At 38.3% G+C, this 20,745-nt stretch overlaps 1 protein-coding gene across 1 annotated transcript in view; it reads right to left on the minus strand.

Annotated features, from left to right (window-relative positions):
• Positions 1-6,294: 6,294 nt before the first annotated feature.
• The window catches only part of adgrv1 (adhesion G protein-coupled receptor V1), a 153,200-nt gene continuing 138,749 nt past the window's right edge, over positions 6,295-20,745 (minus strand). Inside the window, exons 87-90 of the mRNA XM_051895477.1 lie at positions 19,177-19,298; positions 12,007-12,195; positions 7,509-7,683; positions 6,295-6,710 (exon numbers count right to left, since the gene is read on the minus strand). Coding sequence (XP_051751437.1) covers positions 6,592-6,710; positions 7,509-7,683; positions 12,007-12,195; positions 19,177-19,298 — 605 coding nt within the window. The 3' untranslated portion in view covers positions 6,295-6,591. The remainder of the gene's footprint in view (positions 6,711-7,508; positions 7,684-12,006; positions 12,196-19,176; positions 19,299-20,745) is intronic.

Below are 20,745 nucleotides of genomic sequence, written 5' to 3' on the forward strand. Positions count from 1 at the left end.
GACTTTTATATTGAGCAGACTGAATTGTTGTGAACACGGAACAAGACACAACTGACAAATGCTTTGACTAGCGCTGTCAAGTCACGGGAAAACCCCTTAACTGTTAAAAGGACAAGATAATACATCGGACATTTAAACAGATTTTTTATTATGAACATAGGACTGACCTGAAGGAAAATGCTAAATCTGAATGCAGGTAATAAACTCGCTCACTCAATCTCTTTCTCACAATACTCTTCTAGTTCTACATAATACAGTAAGCATCAATGAACAATATCAATTGAGAACATACAGTTTATGTTGCTAAGAGTGGTAGCTAAGGGTGTTGTGTAGTGATACACAGAACAGTTGGGTGAAGCAGTCATAGCCGTGTTTTATCGTGAATAAAACACAGCTATTGACCAATCAGAATCAAGGACAGGAACTAACCGTTTTATAACTCAGTCTATGATGCAGGATTGACTGTTGGCTTCATACCAAAGCTAGAGCTCAAATGCCTTATCAGAGCTGTTGCTTTTCATCTTCTGCCATCACATAGAAAGATACTTAAAAGCAAAGACTGGAATAGCTAAGATATTAGCAAGCTTTGAAGGTTCAGCCAAATTCGCTGGATTTAATTAAAGCCACTTAATTATCAAGCAGAAAATATAACTAAATGTTACATGATCATATTTACAATGGCATACCTAACTGCTTTTGCAGCCTGTTGTTGCACTGCAGAAATATCAATGTGCCAACTGTGCAAAACATTGTCTGAGATTTATAGTGTGTTGTACAGGCTACGCTAAAACATAAGCTAAATATAGAGGAGATTCCAGAGAGTGCTGAACAGAACACAAGAGCGGTTTCAGTCTCAATGATTGACTTTCACTAATTGAGGTCAATATCAGGAACAAAACAGAAAGACTGGCTCCAAACCCTGGATCTATTTATTCTTTGAAGAGGTGCTAAATATATGAACAGAACACCAGTTCTTGACCTCAGCATGCAACACATCGGCTATCCAGACTATCTGACATATAGCAGCAGTTCTGTGCAGCATTAACATGATTTCTACATGACCAGCCCCCCGAAGAGCCGTACCAAGACATCCCAAGGCTAAGATCTATTCACTATAATGAACTGAAAATTCTGAATTTATTTCCGATTTATACAGTGGTTAAGAAATTCAGTCATTGGATGCTGTTATGGAATTCTTGGGAATTCCCTATAATGAAGAGGATATACAATACCGGCCTGCGGTTGAGGTAAATGTCTTTAGTGCACTGGATGTAGACTGCGGTCCATAAGTTTTCAGATGTTTCTCAAGGCCAAGACTACATGTTCACTCACCACCATGACGTATGTTATTGTTGGAAACTGTCATACCTTGGTCTAAGTGCCCAAGGTCTGGAAATCCAGAGCAGAGAAATCGTCTGGACATCTTGGCAAGCACCACTTGAAAACAGCGTCAGTATCCTTCTTGATATCAAATGATCACCAGAACTGAAAGGTTGAGGTTCTTGACTGCAGCATTACAGAGACATGATTACATAGTAGATTGACCCATGATATCTCATCTTTACTCTTTATTACAAAAAAATGTCTATATGAAGACACTATTACCATTTTAATTTCTCACTCTTTAATTTCTTACACTCTTATTTACTCAAAAGGTCTGTTCTCCTGCCACACACACATTTTACTTTAAGACTTCTTGTTCAAATCTGAAAGAAAGAATAAATACAGAATGTACTTGGTGTTCACTTATAGTTATGATCAGAGCACTTGTTAGTGCACATAGGAATCCACACAACACGTACTTACTCTTAAGCCTCCGGAGACAGTTTATTTAGACAACCCATCTGCTTTCAAATGCCATAAGCCCAAAGAGAATATCAAATATGGTTGCAGTCGTACTGCGAACATCCTACACAAACACACTGTAAAAGTAATCACACATGTGGAGCACAGAAAAATGAATGTTTGGTTTTGTCCAGACAATGAAAGTAAATGGGGTTCAATGTTGTTTTCATTATATGTACAAAAACATTCTTCAAAATATCTTCCTTTATGTTCCACAGAAGAGAGAAAGTCATTCAGGGTTAGAACAACATAAGTAAAAGATTATAATTTTTAGGTGAACTTTAATTTCCAGTAATCCCTATAAATAAAATTGGTACCAAGACCAATAGGATTATGAACATATATTTTAGTAATAAGAGTTATAAAGCTAGAAAACAACATCTAAAGTCTCAGATGCTACTTCTGGCCCACAGCTCCCTCAAGCGCGCTCCACATTCCAGCAGTGCTGCGTAGGTTAACGCTTATGCCGAGCTACTCATACTGTGTCACAGCAGATGTAAATCAGATAGTAAGACAGACCATATGGTGAAGTTTATTCGTCTCCCCGCTGACTGGAGTACACTCATCTGGAACTGATCCGACTCCGACCGCGCATAATCCGAGAGGTTACAGCCCTCTGACCTCAAAGATGATCTGTTTGTTTTGGGGGTGTTGCATCAGCCCTGGGAATGTGTTTTCTTTAGCTGGAGGAGATGGATGAACGATACGGGTCCATAAAGGGGTTGCGTGATTTACAGAGGAAGAAACAGGAAGAGGCATCGCTCTGTTCCAAAACCTATAGTGTGCTTCCTATGTAGGCCACATTTTTAAAGCATCATAGACAAGCTCCTACGCAAATGCTGGTTCAGAAGGAAAGCAGCATAATTACTCTGCGTTCTGAGATCCATTCTTTTGGCCAGATTATAAGGCAGCATCGCATGTATTTTTTGTGGAGAAAGCAATCCCAGAATGGCACTGTGACAAGCTCAGAGAAAGAAAAAAATAATGACGGAGGATGAAGCGAGAGAAACATTAATTATCCTAAAAATATACTTTTCTCTTCAGTACTACAGAATCAAATAGTCACTTTCAAAGATTTTTTGTGTGTTCTCTGCATTTATATTTATTTATATAAATAAATATAAACTTTTTTTTCAGCAGGTGGGCCTTGGTTCTGTAAGTATTTTTCCCCATAAAGCGATTTTTTAAAGAACATCTTTGTTGTTTGAGAGCATATGGAGACTGACTTGCAGTGCTTCATGGGAGTGGGCAGGTGCAAGTTGCTTGTGATTCTGATTGGTGGAAATTTCTCTGAAAAAAAAAAAAATAGTTTGTCACCAGGAATTAAACACGATTTAATAAATAAATAAATAATGTTGACTAACAGCATTAATAAAAGCATATACCATCAATTAACAATCTCAAAGCTCACTGACCTTTCTAAGGTATATAATTTCAAAATCAACACCCCTATAGAGAAAATGAAAGGGATTTTTATTTCTGGAACCCAACTGTTGTTAGTTTAGGCCCCGTTTACACTAGTGCATTTTCGTTTCAAAACGCATACGTTTTGCTACGGTTACGCCTGTCGTTTACACTATGCTGGCGTTTTCGAACCTCGAAAACGGAGACCTTCGAAAACGCTGCAGACCCTGTTTCAGTATAAACAGACCAAAACGGAGACTTTTGAAAACGATGGCGTGGCTGCCCATGCGCTGCGTATCCTTGACGACCGTGTAACAATAACATGGAGACTGAACTGAAATCTTTGCTGGCTTTGTCATTTTTAGCAGCCACTGTGCAGTTAAACCAAAGTCTATAAAATAACACAAGACGCGTCACTCGTATTATTATGAATGGGAGAAAGTGCAACGCGCAATATAGCGGAATAAGTCCCGCCTTCTAAATAAGAGCCAATCGCCGATTGGTAAAGTCATCGCGTCACTGCAGCGGCCGTTAGAAACTCCGGTTTCTATAGAAACAGTCAGACGCGCGCTTCCGAAATGAGGCACAAGAGACGCGCATTAGGTTGATCCAGCCTGAAAAATACCGTTTTTTTTGTCATGATTCGAGCGTTTAGAAACAAAATTTATGAGACAGTTGTTGTTAGATTTCATTGGTGATTTCAAATATCAAACAGCTTTAGAGAATTTGATGTTTCCCCATTCAAAGAGATAGGAGCTGCACTTGGATGCCCGAGAGGCGTTTCAAAGATGGCCGCCGAATGAAATGACTTGTCTTACAGGGACTTTGAGTTAAACTGTATTTTTTTTTAATACTGCAGCTACCTACATGCGCACAAGGCAGGTGTGTACACTTGTACATGCATGACTGGTCATGTGACATGCGTTTTCGGTCGTGACAGAGATCGTTTCTGAAACGCTGTTGAAACGCCAGTGTAGGCGAGGATCGTTTTCATTTTAAAATGAAAACGCACTAGTGTAAACAGGGCCTTAGCTACATGCTAACAGCAAACGATAGCTGTGTCCCAGTTCAGGTGCTGCATCCTTCGGAGGATGAGGACTTAAAAGGCCACTCCTATGAAGTCCGCAGAGGTCAAAATGAGCGTTGTTATATTGGGCAGCCTATGGAGGATTGCTCTTTTCACCTAGCAACTGTGACAGCTGCTGTTGACGAGCGGTAGTAATGTTTGTACTGGAGTTATATTCAAATGTCTGAAAAACAACAACAACAAAAAAAAAACAGTGTTCACAACCTGCCTAAATATGTTCCCCTTGGTCCATTTATGTACATAATGAAGAGTATACACTATCTATGAAATCGCAGCTTAGTAAGATATAGATGTTAACATTTGAACTTTTTTTCATTTGTATTGTCAGATATTCAAGTAGGTTAAAACCTATTACTTACATTTAAAAGTGTAATCTGGCATTTTCTTTCAAAAAATCCAGTTGTCACCAGTACACAATGAATCTTGAGAGAATCTGCGGAGGATCTAATCATTCTATCATTCACAGTCCAGGTAATGAAGGACACATTTGTAGGCCCATTTGAAGGAGACTTTAGAATGGGAGAGCCTTCTTTGCACCACTGTGATGCATTCGGCCTTGACACAGCTTCTATTGAAATCCATTGTGAGTAAAGTCTCCCATCCAACTTTTTTTGTGGTCTGCACAGTCACAAAATACATCTAAAAAATACAGATTTGCCTTGAGGTGTATCAGCTACTAATGATGATTTCAGATGGAGAGGAAATAATAGCAATAATACTCAAAATGTACATTTAGCTACTCTGATTAAGCGCAAAGTACAAACAAAATTGTGTAGTCACCCTTTTGAGAGAGTGAAGGAGGGCAAAATAACTTGAGCAGAGCAAGAAAGAAAGAAAGAGAAAATTTCACAAAAACACATCAAGTTCATCAGACAGCATCTAATGGACAGACAAAGGCCGTAAGACATGTTCAGATCATTAGTTGAGCCTCGCTGACCCATAAGGTCAAGTCTAAATGAGCAGAACTGCTAGGGCTCATCTTATCATTAACTTACAGTCCATTTCATTTCAAATATTAACATAATTGACTGAGTGGAGCTACTGTAACTGTTACCTTTGGACTTAATGTTTTTCTTTGTTGTTGTTGTCGTTTTTCTGAGGAGGTCACCTTCACCTCACTTTGGTATAGTTGAACAGTAACCTTAACTAATTTTAAAGTATTTCTTTCCATTCATATGCGTTATGTCTGCTTCTGATGATGGAAGAATTGTAAAATTATTTTCCTAAAAATACTATTTAGATGTTTTAGTTCTGACAGAGCCGTGGGTCCATGTAGCTGACGGCAGCACTTTATTCTTGGGTGTGCCACCCTTGTATCATCCAAGAAGGTCAGACCACAAACCTTTCCAGTCCACATTGGTTTCCCTCACTGCCCATTTCAGTCCAACACACACACACACACACACACACACACACACACACACACACACACACACACACACACACACTTTAAAGTTTTCAACATGTCTGAACTCTCTCCAGAAACATAAGAGCAATATATTCAGTAGGTCATCAATTCAGTTTTTCCTCTTGTCCCCTCAGGCCAGAGTGAAACTTGGTGAAGGAAATGAAACTGAGCAGTCAGAATGGCAAGTTTGACAACCACATTGTGACTGAATATAAAACATTTGCTGGTCTGTTCATATGTGTCGCTGATGTGCTTCTATTCAAGGTCTAAACAGGTTGTTTCCCACACAAACTGCTTTTTTTTTTTTTGCAAGGTATGTACCTGTAGAACTGGTTTGTTAACGTCAATACTTAAGCGGTATGTGCGGTATGTGCGCACACACACACACACACACACACACACACACACACATAAACATTGTTTTTTTAGGTTTATACCTTAATCAGTTCTGAAAGTGTACTATTATTTTACTGTGAGTAAGATATTTTAATTGTTCATTATGAAGTAGATCTTTTGGATAAAGGTCCATTTGAGGAAAACGCAGACTGAATGGTGGTTGAATCATTTATTATTGGTGTTACACAAATCAAGCAGCAGAATTATGGGGCGCACTGGCCAGACCTCCAATCAATCTATACGATTTTTCCAGTCAAACCAATACTAAACCTTCACAAATTAATTTAGTGATAATTATATTCACATATGTATATACTTAAAAAAATTCAATTTCCACATATAAAAAAAGACAACTTAAAAACTAACAAGATTTAGTGCAAAGGCAGAGACAGTAAAAAAACAAAAACTATTGTTTTTATTTTACAATTTTCAGTACAAAAAAATAGTGAGGTTAGAGATGTGTGTCTGCGATCGGAATCCGCCGCAGCTCTACGATCTGAGAGTTAGCCACACTACCTCCATCATGACTGCCGTGGATTGACTCGTTATCACTCACGTTAAGGCCAGAACCTGTGTGCAGGTAAACCATTATTCCCAAATGTTGGCTCTCTTTCAAAGAAACATAACTAGTATTCACCAAAGTAAGTTCACGGGAACTATTATAATCGCTTAAAGGGTTAGTTCACCCACAAATGAAAATTCTGTCATTTATTACTCACCTTCATGCCGTTCCAGACCCGTAAGACCTTCGTTAATCTTTGGAACGCAAATTAAGATATTTTTGTTGAAATCCGATGGCACAGTGAGGCCTGCATAGGGAGCAATGACATTTCCTCTCTCAAGATCCATTAATGTACTAAAAACATATTTAAATCAGTTCATGTGAGTACAGTGGTTCAATATTAATAATATAAAGCGACGAGAATATTTTTAGTGTGTCAAAAAAAACAAAATAACGACTTATACACTTAAGGCCGATTTCAAAACACTGCTTCAGGAAGCTTCGGAGCATTATGTTTTGAAATCGGCCATCACTATATAAGTCGTTATTTTGTTTTTTTTGGCGCACCAAAAATATTCTCGTCGCTTTATAATATTAATATTGAACCACTGTACTCACATGAACTGATTTAAATATGTTTTTAGTACCTTTATGGATCTTGAGAGAGGAAATGTCATTGCTCCCTATGCAGGCCTCACGGAGCCATCAGATTTAAAAAAAAAAATCTCAATTTGCGTTCCGAAAATTAACGAAGGTCTTACGGGTCTGGAACGGCATGAGGGTGAGTAATAAATGACATTATTTTCATTTTTGGGTGAACTAACCCTTTAAGATCTGAATGGACTTTTTTAGAGAAAAGGACTTACCAGTTTTTAAGGCAAATATGAGGTCATCAAACTCCTGTGACTCCTCGTCCTGCACCAGATTAGTGTTGATGAACCCTCCTTCTGTGATGTAGGTCTCGTCCTGAGGACTCTGTTTAAAAACACTGCTGGGTTGACTGCTGGGCCTCAATGAAGCTCTCTCCCAGTCTGCAGAGATCTGCAAAACACAACAAAAAGGGTCTTTAGATGTCAGAAAAAGCAAACAACTACCATTTTTTCAAAGCTTCACCAAATTAAAATGACTTTTGTAGTTCTTTTAGTTTGTGTACCCAGTATGAGCTTAAATGACCCACACAAATCAGCCATGAATTCACCGGAGTGTCTGGTACAGGGGTCATTCAGAGGTTACAAAGGCTTGGATGTCTATAGAGTTTTACTATAGGATGGGTTTGTGGGGTGAGTCAGAGTTCACAAGCACTAAGGTTTTTTTTTAATATGTGAATGTTATAAAATTATAATGAAATTTAAGACTGTTGATGTTTGTCTCGAGAAGGCAGTGCTCCATCACACTACCCTTCTGACTTCATCTTGTGACATAAATCTACTCTTTCACTCATTTTAATCATCAAAGCAAAAAAAAAAAAAACAATTAGCCTCATTAAACACAACATTGTGAAACAGTACATCTGGCCTGCACTCCCTTTAATGTCCTTCCTAATGGCAATGGCTTCATTTCCTTTGGCTGGGTACTTTTCCCAGGAGGATGGAGGGAGAGGCCACTCCAGTCCCCTATGTCCCAGGCACCTCATTCTGGTACAATAGCACATCAACAGTCCAGTAATCAGAACAGAATGTACGCTGGGTGAACTGAGCACTACCAGGCACCTACTCATTTCTGTTTGAAGAGCCCGAGGAGACGGCCACCCCTCCAGTGCGCTGTTTCCTTTCCTCTCTCCACTGGTCACCTCCTCCCCACCCAAAATTCTCTTGTCTCGAGGCCACATGTGACACTACGAGCCGCTTTAAGCCAGAAGTCAGTGCTCTCATGAACAAAACAGGATTACTTCAGTCTGCACAAGAAGTCAAAAACTATAGTCTTGCCACAATAGTATTGATTTGTCCACTCATGCTGAATTGTCTAATCAAAATTCGGTATGGATGGTAAACTATAGCATCAATGGATTCAACTAAGCAGACAAGGTTTTGGAAATACATTGGCTTCGTTTGAATGAATAAATATAAATACAATTTCAAGCCTTTTTGCATCGATTTCTCTTTTTGATACACAAAATCCTTACTTGTCACACAATTTCTGAAACCTGACAGCAGAACCACACACCAAATCTGCAAAACCATAAACTAAATCTTGGCCTTTGACTAATTTTTCAATTTCATAAAACACTTTTTGCAAAACAACACACAATTCTCTATGTAACACACAAAAATCCAACAGGAAGTATCTTGATTTCCTTTTTCAAACACAACCAATCAAAATGCCACACTAATTCATCAGTGCCTCACACTTACTCCTCACATGTGGAAACACTCATTGCTTTACTAAACACCATCCAAACATGTCTTTAGAATAGACCTATAAATAGGCCAAAGGTCAAGTTATAGGTTTTGAACAACTTTTCTGTTGTCTACTTGCTTCCATATTCATCATTTCTAAATTTTTTCTCCACATGGTGCTGAAAAGTGCATGATCGATGTCCCTATGTCAACAAAACACTTCTCCAGGCAATGGAGGAGGCATGTGGAGACACTGACGCTGCCTCCATCTGAGGTTGGATACACAAGAGAGAACACAGCATGTGATGTGGATGAAGTACTGTGGCCGGACCCAGCCAGGAGGAGAGATGGAGCCTAGATACACCCAACCATCTCGCCCACCAACAAAAACTCACACACAAACACATGTTGGGTTTCCATGTTTTATGGGGACTCTCCATATGCGTAATGGTTTTTATACTGTACAAACCGTATATTCTATCTCCCTACACTAACCTTACCACTAGACCTACCCATGACAGAAAACATTCTGCTATTTTAGATTTTCAGAAAACATCATTCTGAATGATTTATGTATAAGCTTGTTTCCTCATAGGGACTTACTGTAAAAAATGTCCCCACAAAGTCAAAATGCACTGGTATTACTATACTTGTGGGGACATTTGGTCCCCTACCAGGACACACATACACACCATTCCTTTGGAATATTCACCTGTTTCAAAATTATGCTATTTTTTTTGGTTGCTATATATATATATATATATATATATATATATATATATATATTTTTTTTTTTTTTTTTTTTTGTCCAACTACACATGGTTGATGTATTTTTTTTCTTTCGTACTGTGTAATACTGTATTCACAACCACACGTGCTTACAGTAAAAAAAAAAATAGTTTGGTTTCAATCTTGCTTTCATGCTTACCATGAATTTTTCAACATCTCTCTGCCAATTACTTTCAATCTTGTACAGAAATGTACACAGGAGCTCATGAAAGAAGAGCTTTAGGTTTTGAATAACTGTGTGTATATGATATATCCAAAAATAGAATATTATGGCAAATGTGTTTGCAAAGTAAGACAAATGTTTGCTTTTGAGATGTGTTTGTGATATTTTGAATGCAGTGCTTCATTTTGCAAGAGATGTGAGGCATTTTGCATTTTGTGTGTGTAATTCTTGGATTTGTGCGTAAAGATCAACACTTCAAAAACATGTTGTAAATAGGCATCAGTGACACTCTCCACCGAGCGCTTACTCAGATACACACGGGAGCGTTTGAAAACAGCCGTCTATCCCGGACCAATTCTCTGATAGACGCCTGCTTTCAAACGTTCCCTCTTTCAAAACACTTTCAAATTCAAACACTTCTGTGTGCTTTCAAACACTCCCGTGTGTTGATCATTGTAGCCAATCACGGACATGTCTGATGAGCCGTGAACATGATGGCCAATTAGGGGTGTTTACGAATCCGCTCAACAGCGATTTCAACACAGTTAGGCCCTATTTTTCAATTTTGAACCTTTTTTATACTTATTTTTTTCAGATAAATTGGGACAGTGGTATTTATTCATACAAATATTTTTGCTGTAATTAAATAAATAAATAAATAACTAAGAAAAAGTTATTTTCTTAATTCGTTAAGGTTGGGAAACTATGTTTCAATACATGTCATATCTCCTTAAAGGGATAGTTCACCCAAAAATGAAAATTCATTTACATTCATTTACACACTCTCAGGTTGTTCCAAACCTATATAATTTTTTTTTGTTATGTTAAACACAAAGGAAGATATTTTAAAGAATGTGGGAAACTGAACAGTTCTGGGGCACCATTGACTTCCATAGTATTTTGTTTACTACTATGGAAGTCAATGGTGTCCCAAAGCGGCCTGGTTACAAACTTTGTGTTCAACAGAACAAAGACATTTTTACAGGTTTGGAACAACTTGAGGGTGAGTAAATGATGACAGAATTTTAATTTTTGGGTGATCTATCCCTTTAAAAGCTAATTCACACTGCAAAGGACAGATTGCGGCCAATGCCAGCAATCACTAGATTACACTATGTCACTTCTCAGACATTCCACGACCTGGAAAAACAAGCGCCAACAAACGCAGACAGGGGTAACACACTGACCCGACAAAACCCGATGAACTGTTGTCATTGGTTGGCCTATGCCATACAGTAGATAATTTGTTACTGGTTCAAGGTGGTCAGTCTGCTCATTCTCATCACCATCAACTGGTAGTCATGATGATCCATCATCTAAATAAGCCTGGACTGGCTAATAACCATAAATAACCTATAATAACCTATAATAACCATAAACTACTCAAGCTAGAAACCATGGGAAGGGTAACACATGTATGTATCATGTGAGCATTATGGCACAGCTTCTATTAGGCTATTAGTTAAAATATTCATGTTCTAACTATTGTATGAAATGTTTTGTGAACCTCATGACAGTATGATGACTAATAATCATAATACATTAGAAAAGGTTTTAATGAGATTGTTTGCTCAATCTCATTTCAATCTCACTAATAAAGTGTAAACTACAGTGTAGAGTCATGAGAACAGCTCAGACTGCAGGAAATTTTCTTTGTAAATATCTCCTCTAAAAGCCTTTCTTGATCTCTGCCGATCTTTCCCATGCAGCTTGTGCTCTCTCCAAAGTCCCGTCTCTCTCCTCCTAACCTCCTGTACACCCTCTTTCCCGGATCTGTGAAAAGTTTACATTGAGGGCTCAGAGGAATGTGAGCCTCTACACCAGGCCTCTTGATTACATAACACTTTCACAGTCTGTGTGTGCGTGAGCAGACTTGATGAACAAACACAGATTGATGAATCTGATGAATCCTCTGCCTCTGCCTGAGGATGATAAATAGGTGGTTATGCAAACACACATAAATCTAAACGCTACCGATGTAATGTTACAAGTACACATGTGGTATGAAATGCTGTCAGATGCCTCTTCCAAATAAAGCTTGTGCAACAAACGATCATGAGAAACCCTCAGACGCACCTCTTCCATGGCACTGATGAGGTTTTGTGTGGACTTGCTGATTTCTCCTCCACCGACGGTAGCGGCACCGGTGCTCTGATACATGGAGTCTGGGCTGCCGTGACCATTCATCTCCACGGTGTAGGTTGCCTTAGCTGGCCAGAAGAGCTGACTATGCATGATGAAGTACACGGAAAACACATACAGACCCTGGAAAAAGATGAATCACAAGTTAGAAAAGCTCAGCACACTGTCAAATCAGATGAGTTATTTCCTCTATTCTGAAGAGGGAAGTAATGCAGGATCATCATATCCTAGTTAACATGATTTTTTTGGAACTGTACTTTGTATCAGCATTTAGGACCACAATTATTCTATAATATTCAAAACAGATTCAGAAAAGACTATCACATCTAAAGTGTCCATTTGTTTGACATTCGAAATGTGTTTGTGCAACTAAAAAGAACAAACATCACCAATGAATCATTTGGTCTCAAATTCCAGATGACATTTTGTAACAGCATGACATCATTTCCCTCCCTCTGACGTCATTGTCAGTGAGGGTCTGGCCAACCGTGAATGATAATGGTCAGCAGCACCCAACTGAATATTGCTGTACACACACTCCTGCCAAATATCTCATGAACACTAGAAATGTTGTAACAAATGTGGCATATGGGTGACAGGCTGCAGGTGAAACTAAAATGAGTGTGGAAAAGTGCTGAGCTTTTGGTAATATAAAAGATGGAAATATAGAGAAAGTTTCTGAGAATAATGGGATGGTGGTGAATAATGGGATGTGAGCTTTTGCATTCAATTAATGATTTGAATAATATGGGAAATATAATTTGTGAGAAAAGAGAATAATTTTTTAAACCAATGTTTTAATCATGTTTTAAAACACTGTCCACGGTCATCTAACTTTCAAAACAATTTTGAGTTTCAATGAAATAACAGGGAGTGATTTTGACATGATGTGTGAAAATTGAAGAAGACAACTGAATATTAATACTATTAAAATATTGTTTAAAATATTGTTTTGATACGTTTAGATTTCGTGTGTGTATACAGCATATAGTCCTTTGAACTTGAACAAAACTTTCTTTGAAACTGAATTGCATCCAAATGAAAGGTAAACATAATGTAGACTTCACTGAAACCACTGAAGCTCAGCACCAATGGCAGGTAAAGTAAATAGTGGATATAAGTACACACACACACACACACACACACACACACACACACACACACACACACACACACACACACACACATACCACTCTCAAAAATAGAGTATTGATTTCAGGGTTCATTTATAGACTATAAGTGGGCAGCCTGTGCTCCACTGAACAGCTTTATCACTGCTACCTGAAAGACACACAAATGTCCATAGGTCAGAGCAGCATGCTCAATTACTTCTGCAAGTTACATAACTGTTCTCAGTTCAGAACAGACAGGTGTGGTTTTTACTACCTCAGATATAAAGGAAATGAGCTGACATGATGCACCTTGTGAGAAATGGTGTGGAAGAAACACCGTGACAATTAAAGGAATAACCTTTACAGGAATTGTCCACCTAAATGTGCTAATCCACATATCGAAAACTATAAAATATATATACATACAGTATATATATATATATATATAATACAGCTTCAATTATTGCAAATGCAATTGAGTTTGTTCTCGTTCGACCAGCAAAGAACTTCATACAATGTCACATGTCTTTAATAGCAGAACACGAGGACGTGATTCCATCAAAGATCTCTACAACCGGTGAAGTTACAACTCTCCAGTATACCAGAGTATGTCTATTTACCCTTATTAGCTGATAATTCTGATTATGCTCAAAATGGACAAATTTAGCTCTCCTCTCTGAGAAAACCTCAGACTGAAATCTACATTGATCTATTGATGTTTTCAGATGTTTGCAGTGTTGGGAGTAATGCATTACAAGTAATGTGCATTACGTTATCAGATTACTTTTTGACGTAACTGCAAATTACAATCTAATAACAAAAATAAATTTATTTACAGCCCCGTAAAAATACTGCAAATGAAGTATTTTCAAGAATGCATGTCCAATTCAGTGGACATATGATTAATATGTCCACTAAATTGGACAACTGGATGTAGAATGTCCTACCAATCTAAAATCAATAATTGGAAAATTTAACAATGATATGACTCCTTAGATCTTACTTGATGTTACCTTTTTTTTTTTAATTATTATTATTATCTGCAAGAGTCTCCCAAGATAGAAGGAATGGATGGATATTTATTCTGGAACAACTTGGCATTTCTGACTGTTCGTCGGCCATCTTGGTTTAGAGAAAACAAAAATTCCACATAAAGAGGCTTGCCACTTGGTGGCAGTGTATAGGATCATGCACTTGTGTCCACTGTAGTGGTCGATGTGCAACTGTGCAATCAAAACCCATGCATACACAATAAAATGGCTTTTAATTAGCTGTCAACTGACCTCTATGCGTGAAAGGGTTAATGTTTTTGAAAGAAGTCCCTTTATGCTCAACAATTCTGCATTTATTTGGTAAAAATACAGTAAAACAGTAATACCGTGAAATATGATTTTTTTGTAACAATGTAAGTCTTTATTTTTGATCAATTTAATGCATCCTTACTAAATAAAAATATACATTTCTTTAAAAAAAAAAATATATATATATATATATATATATTACCAGACACGTTTTTGAAAGGAAGTGTAGCAAGATTAATACTCATGCTGACTGAAGAATGCCTTGATATCTTTTTCACTTTCTCTATTATACATCCTCACATCCGGAAATCAGCAGAGGTTAATATGAAGCTGTTTACAGACTTCCCAATCAGGCAAGACTAGCACCATTTAAATGACATTACTGTAGTTTAATTACATTTACAGCAACAGCCACTGAGAATATAAGAGGATGATGGAAAATTAGCATCATAGAAAAAAACAGCACCCATGAAAACAGATGCTCAGGGCTTGATTATTGAAAACAGACTGAAACGTTTGCAGGAAATAAGGGGAATGTTCAGTGAACAGTAAAAGCTGTAATATATCACATGTACATACAGTGTTAGTGATTGCTGAAGAATCCCTATGAGAATGAAAAACAAATTGTATCAACACAGCCACAAATGTCTGAACAGGCCTCCCACATGTTTGTGAATATTTCCCAGAGGAGGAGGTCATGTTTTGTTGTAGACACCGTTATGTAGGCATTTAGAGTTTGACTCAAAGGGAGTCAAAACAAAATTGTGGTGCTATTTATGATCTTTCTAGGTGAAGGGCATCATGTTCAACCCAGTCATGTTTTGGCTGTGTCAGAAACAATAACAGCTTCCCTGACCTGCTATTAGTCAGTCTGTAATGTAGGACAAGCAACACAGAAGCAGAACAAATATTCTCAACTGTGTGTATATTTGTTGTTTACACTAACTGTAACAGTGAGGAAATATTGAGGACAAGAAGCCCTGCTATGGATGGTTTTTATCTTTTCTGCTGTTGGTAAGGGATTTTGGTCTTTTCTGTTAAAAAGTTACTTGTTACTCAAACTTTTTGTGGGGCAACAGCCACAAGAGGCCATCTGAACAACACGCCCATGTCAAACTCAGCGGCAACAAGCCATGTTTTGCTTGTTATGCTGTATTTGACTATATCAATCAGTCCATTGCACCTATATATGATAAATATGGACTTCTATATGATGCTGTTCACATTCAGTCAGTCATGTTCAACATTATGCCGATACTGATGTATTGGGGTTTCACTTGGGAGTAGTAAAAAAAACGGGCCAATGAACATTGGCGAGTAAGGGTTTGCATGCCGAGCTACTCCTACCCGGACATATGGGTATATAAGGATGGCTAGCACTCACTCATTAAAATTTTTGCTTCGCCTCACAAGAGCATTGTTCCTAATCAAAAGAGCATTCTTCCTGATCTAAAAGAGCTTGCCTACGAGAAGAGGTCTCTCTTGCCAGTGAAAGGGCACATTCAGCTGTGTTTCACCATTTATAAAAGAGCTTTTGCACAGTTACATGCAGCGACTGTCCCCTCGGCGCTTCGGCGCAAAAGAGCAGATTTCCCTAAAAGAGCAAGCATGGGCGGAGAGCATCTTTTTAAAGACGCCTCTCCGTTCATGCATTCCTGGATGCGGTCGTTTCTTGTCTTCATCTGACGGAAACGATCTCTGTCTCACTTGTCTATGCCATAAGCATGCTGAGATGCCATTCGTGGATGGTTCATGTTCTCATTGTGAGAACATGACCATGTCGACACTGAATGATAGCGTGGGTCCCTATCATGCCAACCCAGTGCGTCATTCGGTGCTCCGGATGAGGATCAGATGTCGATAGCTGCATCGGAGAGAGGGCTATTGTCCTTTGGAGAGGAAGAAGATGTGGAGCTTCCCTCTTCGGGGGTGTTTGCACATGCCGAATCGGATTCAGGGTTGACAGCCATGCTTGCCCGGGTCGCCGTGTGCATCAGACTCGAACACTCGCGGCTGGATGATTGGTTTCTGGGCTCGGACCGTGACGCAAAGACCGCCTCGCCCAGTCCCAGTGCCTTTCTTCCCAGAATTGCATGAAGAGCCTAGGCAGTCTAGAGAGGTAGTAGTTCCATACCACAGAGACTTTTCCATATGTAGCACTGCCCCACGGGTCAGTCCATATGTGTATTCCATGTGTTCCCTCCCTGCGGGTAGGATGTGGCCTCCGTAGCGCCCTTCTCCATTGAACTTCACCAGCATTAACAACACTGGTCATGGCTGAAAAAAATGGGAATTGAGAACCGAAGCACTCTTCCCGTGGTAACATCTGGGTAGGTTATGACTGTGCGAGGGCAGTTGCCAAAAGGGTACGCTACAGCTTGCCAGCATCTGCGTCTCTGACACTCCTAACACAGTTCAGTGGCTGTGGCGCTTTTCATACGGACCCCAATATATCAGTATTGTATATCAGTAACGTGACTGACTGAATGGGAATGTCTCTTTCACTGATGTAACCCTCGTTCCCTGAAGGAGAGAACAGAGACGTTACGTCCCTCCTGCCACAACCCTGAACCACCACTGAATGGCCGGGATCCCTGTCTTGGCTACTCAGCAAAACCTGAATAAGCAACTGCTAGCTGGCCTTATATACCCGTATGTCCGGGTAGGAGTGGCTCGGCATGCAAATCTCACTCGCCAATATCCATTGGCCCGTTTTTTACTACTCAGAGGTGATTGGGGCTTCCAAGTGAGACCCCAATACGTCAGTATTGACGTAATGTCTCCGTTCCCTCTTTCAGAGATTGAGGGTTACATCAGTAACCGAGATGTTTTGCAGATTTCGTTGTTCACACAAATTCAACAGAAAGCTGCTTGGTATAAAAGTGACTTTTGTGGGAGCTGTGTTTCTTGCAGCTCTACACTATTGACAATGTACTTGTTTTTGACCGCACCTTAATAGTTATGTAACATTTTAATTTATAAAATATTGAGCGAAAAGTTGAATCTTTCTTCTTCCTTTTCTTTCTTGTAACACAATCCTGATGATAAAAGAGTTATCAAGAGAAACCATCCTATGCAGTTGGTCAAGTGTTAACTCCTTCCAGCACTGCTCTATTGACTGTGGTGGTTGCAAGTCAACAGATAAACACTCTTCATCATATAATGACTCTGAACATAGTCCACCCCCTCTTAAGAGCCAGGCCAGTATCTTTAAGATGTTATGCAATAGATGCAGAGCCTTTAGAAATCAATAGACTGTAAAACTGCAGTATCTATTTTTTCTGTCTATCTAGAGTGGGTAGAAACTATACGACAGGTTAGAAGACTGGGCATTTGTGTAGTGATAGCGAAGTGATTGTGAGAGTAATACATCAATATTCAGAGATAAGATGGCTGTTTGCAGGTCTTACACTAAATGCGAAGAGCCCACTGGGCTCTCAAATGTGAGGATTACCTATATCGATCTATTTTCAGGATTAGGACTTATCTAGTGCACTCAAGCTGTGGACCATTAAGTCTAATTGAATGTGATTCTGTGGGTCAGAACTTTATCACTTTTTTACAGTTCAATGACAAAATACTTCAGAGATAAGATTAGATTACACACATAGATGATTTAACAGCAGTCACTTGATCTGTTTTGAGAAATTCTACAAACACATCCCCCGTATAAAAAAATAAAATAAAAAAAATAAATCTGACATAGAACCCGGAAGTGCTGCACTGTGTTTACAACATGAAAAGCTTCAGAGACTGACACATAAAAGAAAAAAATGTTGAATAAAGATATTTATTTATTTACTTATTTTTTGCACACAAAAGTATTTTTGTCGCTTCATAAAATTAAGGTTGAACCATTGTTGTCTCATGGACTATTTTAACAATGTCTTTACTACCTTTCTGGGCCTTGAAAGGGGTAACTGCGTTGCTTTCTATGGGGGAACAGAAAGCTCTCGGATTTCATCAAAAATATCTTAATTTGTGTTCTGAAGATGAACAAAGGTCTTTAAAAGATAAACGAAGGTCATGAAGCGTCATGAAGGTGGGTAATTAATGACAGAATTTTAATTTTTTGGTTGAACTAACCCTTTAATGTATTTTAAAATGCCATTTATTCCTGTATGTCAAAGCTGACTTTTCAGCATCATTACTCCTGTTTTCAAGTGTCACATGATCTTTCAGAAATCATTCTAATATGCTAATTTGGTGCTCAAGAAGCATTTGTTATTATTATCAATGTTGAAAACAGTTGTGCTGCTTAATATTTTGTGGAAACCTCACTATTCTTTGAATAGAAAGTTTAAAAAACAGCATTTATATGAAATATAAATCTTTTTTAACATTATAAATGTCACTTTTGATCAATTTAATGCATCCTTGCTGAATAAATGTATTAATTAAAAAAAAAAAAAAAAAAAAAAAAAAAAAGAGCACTGACCTCAAACTTTTGAATCATAAATAAAATAAATAAAGATACATGCAAGCACAATGGATGGAAAGTGGTCGTTAATATCCTTTTTTATTGATATTTATTATACAGTGTCATGGGATATTTACAAAAACTTACTAGGTTGTATAAACTATACCCTAAATATATGCATGAATGAGCTTTAAAAATGACAAGAGCATTACAAAAAAGATTTAAATCATATCAACAAGTGTTACATCATATCATGTGTGTATGTTCTTACCAGAAATATATTGAAGATAACAAGGAGGATCAGCATCCACAGGTATCTGTAGGCCATGTGCAATCCAGCCCAAAGACAGACCAGAGTCACCAGAGCAAACAGATACAACATCATGGGCACTTCTGAAGAACAAACGGCAAGAAATTGAATTAACCTTCAATTGAGTTTGCATGATCAAATAGGTTCATTTGAAAAAAAAAGACATTTCCTAAAGTGCAAGATGGCAACATTTGAAGTTAATATATTTCTAGAAAAATCACAAGAGCTTTTGCTCATCAGTTTTCAGATGCATGGATGCTGAGTGTGCTATTTTGCCTCTGCTGCATGCACTGATGCCAGCAGCCAGGGTGCTGTTTTCAGTTATAGAGTGAGCTGGCCAGGCATGCTTCAGTTTTTCCATAGTTCAGACAAGCTTTTCACATGCAGCTAGAGCCCTCTGAACAGCTTTTGCTCTGGTATAAGAGCCATGTGGGCACGTTTATTGACCTGGGGCAGGATGGCTGCCAGTGAAAACAAACAAACCAAAACAACAAAAGAGGGGGAATAAATAACATCAAGCATGTCACAGAGACTGTTCTGGGGGTGAATGAGGACAGCCATGGGCGCAAAGTGCTTGGCCTAAGAGTGTTCTTTATGTGGGTAAACAATGCATCCCAGTGCCAAGAGTCACTCAAGCGTACTGGCACAAGGACTTTAACCAGGCTGAGTGTTTTACTTTAACAACGGTTATGGGTTTAATTGCTGAAACATTCACTCATCTTGAGAAGGTGGGAAGAAAAATATGTGTTGCAAACACTCTGTAGTTCAAAACCTGACATTCTGGCATCAACATAAAGTAATCACTTACTTTTAAATCACTTACTTAAAGCCATGGTATCATGAACATAAGCGCTAAGGGTTTGCATTTTGATCATTTATGCAAATGATCAAAACCCATTTACGTAAATAAGCAAAGATGCAATGAGCATCTCTTACAGCAAATAAGCATGTAACCAAATCACAAAAAAATAAATCAAATTTTATAATAAATAAAATTATAATACAATAATAAAATTAGTACATTTAATTTATAAAAATAAAAAAATGTAAACATTTCATGATTGAAAAAAATCAAAATAACTTATAATATCTTTCAGCCCAGATTCACTCGCCAACAGTTTTGTGGAAATCCTCAACAAAAGCCCAAAATCAGCGGCAAATCGGTGCGCATTCAGTGGCAATCACGTAGTGATTTATGATCAAAGAACTGATTTGAGAGAAGCGCTGATGTATCGCAGATGCACGTAAAATTTTAAGCATGCCAAATACTGTATCTGGACCTGTCTGCGACTGTAGTGTGTAGTGTGAAATGTGTGTTTGACTGGAAATTACATCGGTGATGACATACAGCCAATGAGAGTCAGAGCAAGGGAAAATTCAGAGGGAGGAATCATAGACCTGCAACAGAACATCAGCAAGCATGGCTTCTACAAGAAACCATTATCTCCTTCATATTCTTCTTCTTCTTCTTTTTTTCTTTTTCACTGCAAATCGGCGCACAGACAACTTGGCATCATTTTAACAAGAAGA

The sequence above is a fragment of the Ctenopharyngodon idella genome, chromosome 5 (genome assembly GCF_019924925.1).
Source record: "Ctenopharyngodon idella isolate HZGC_01 chromosome 5, HZGC01, whole genome shotgun sequence".
NCBI lineage: Eukaryota > Metazoa > Chordata > Actinopteri > Cypriniformes > Xenocyprididae > Ctenopharyngodon > Ctenopharyngodon idella.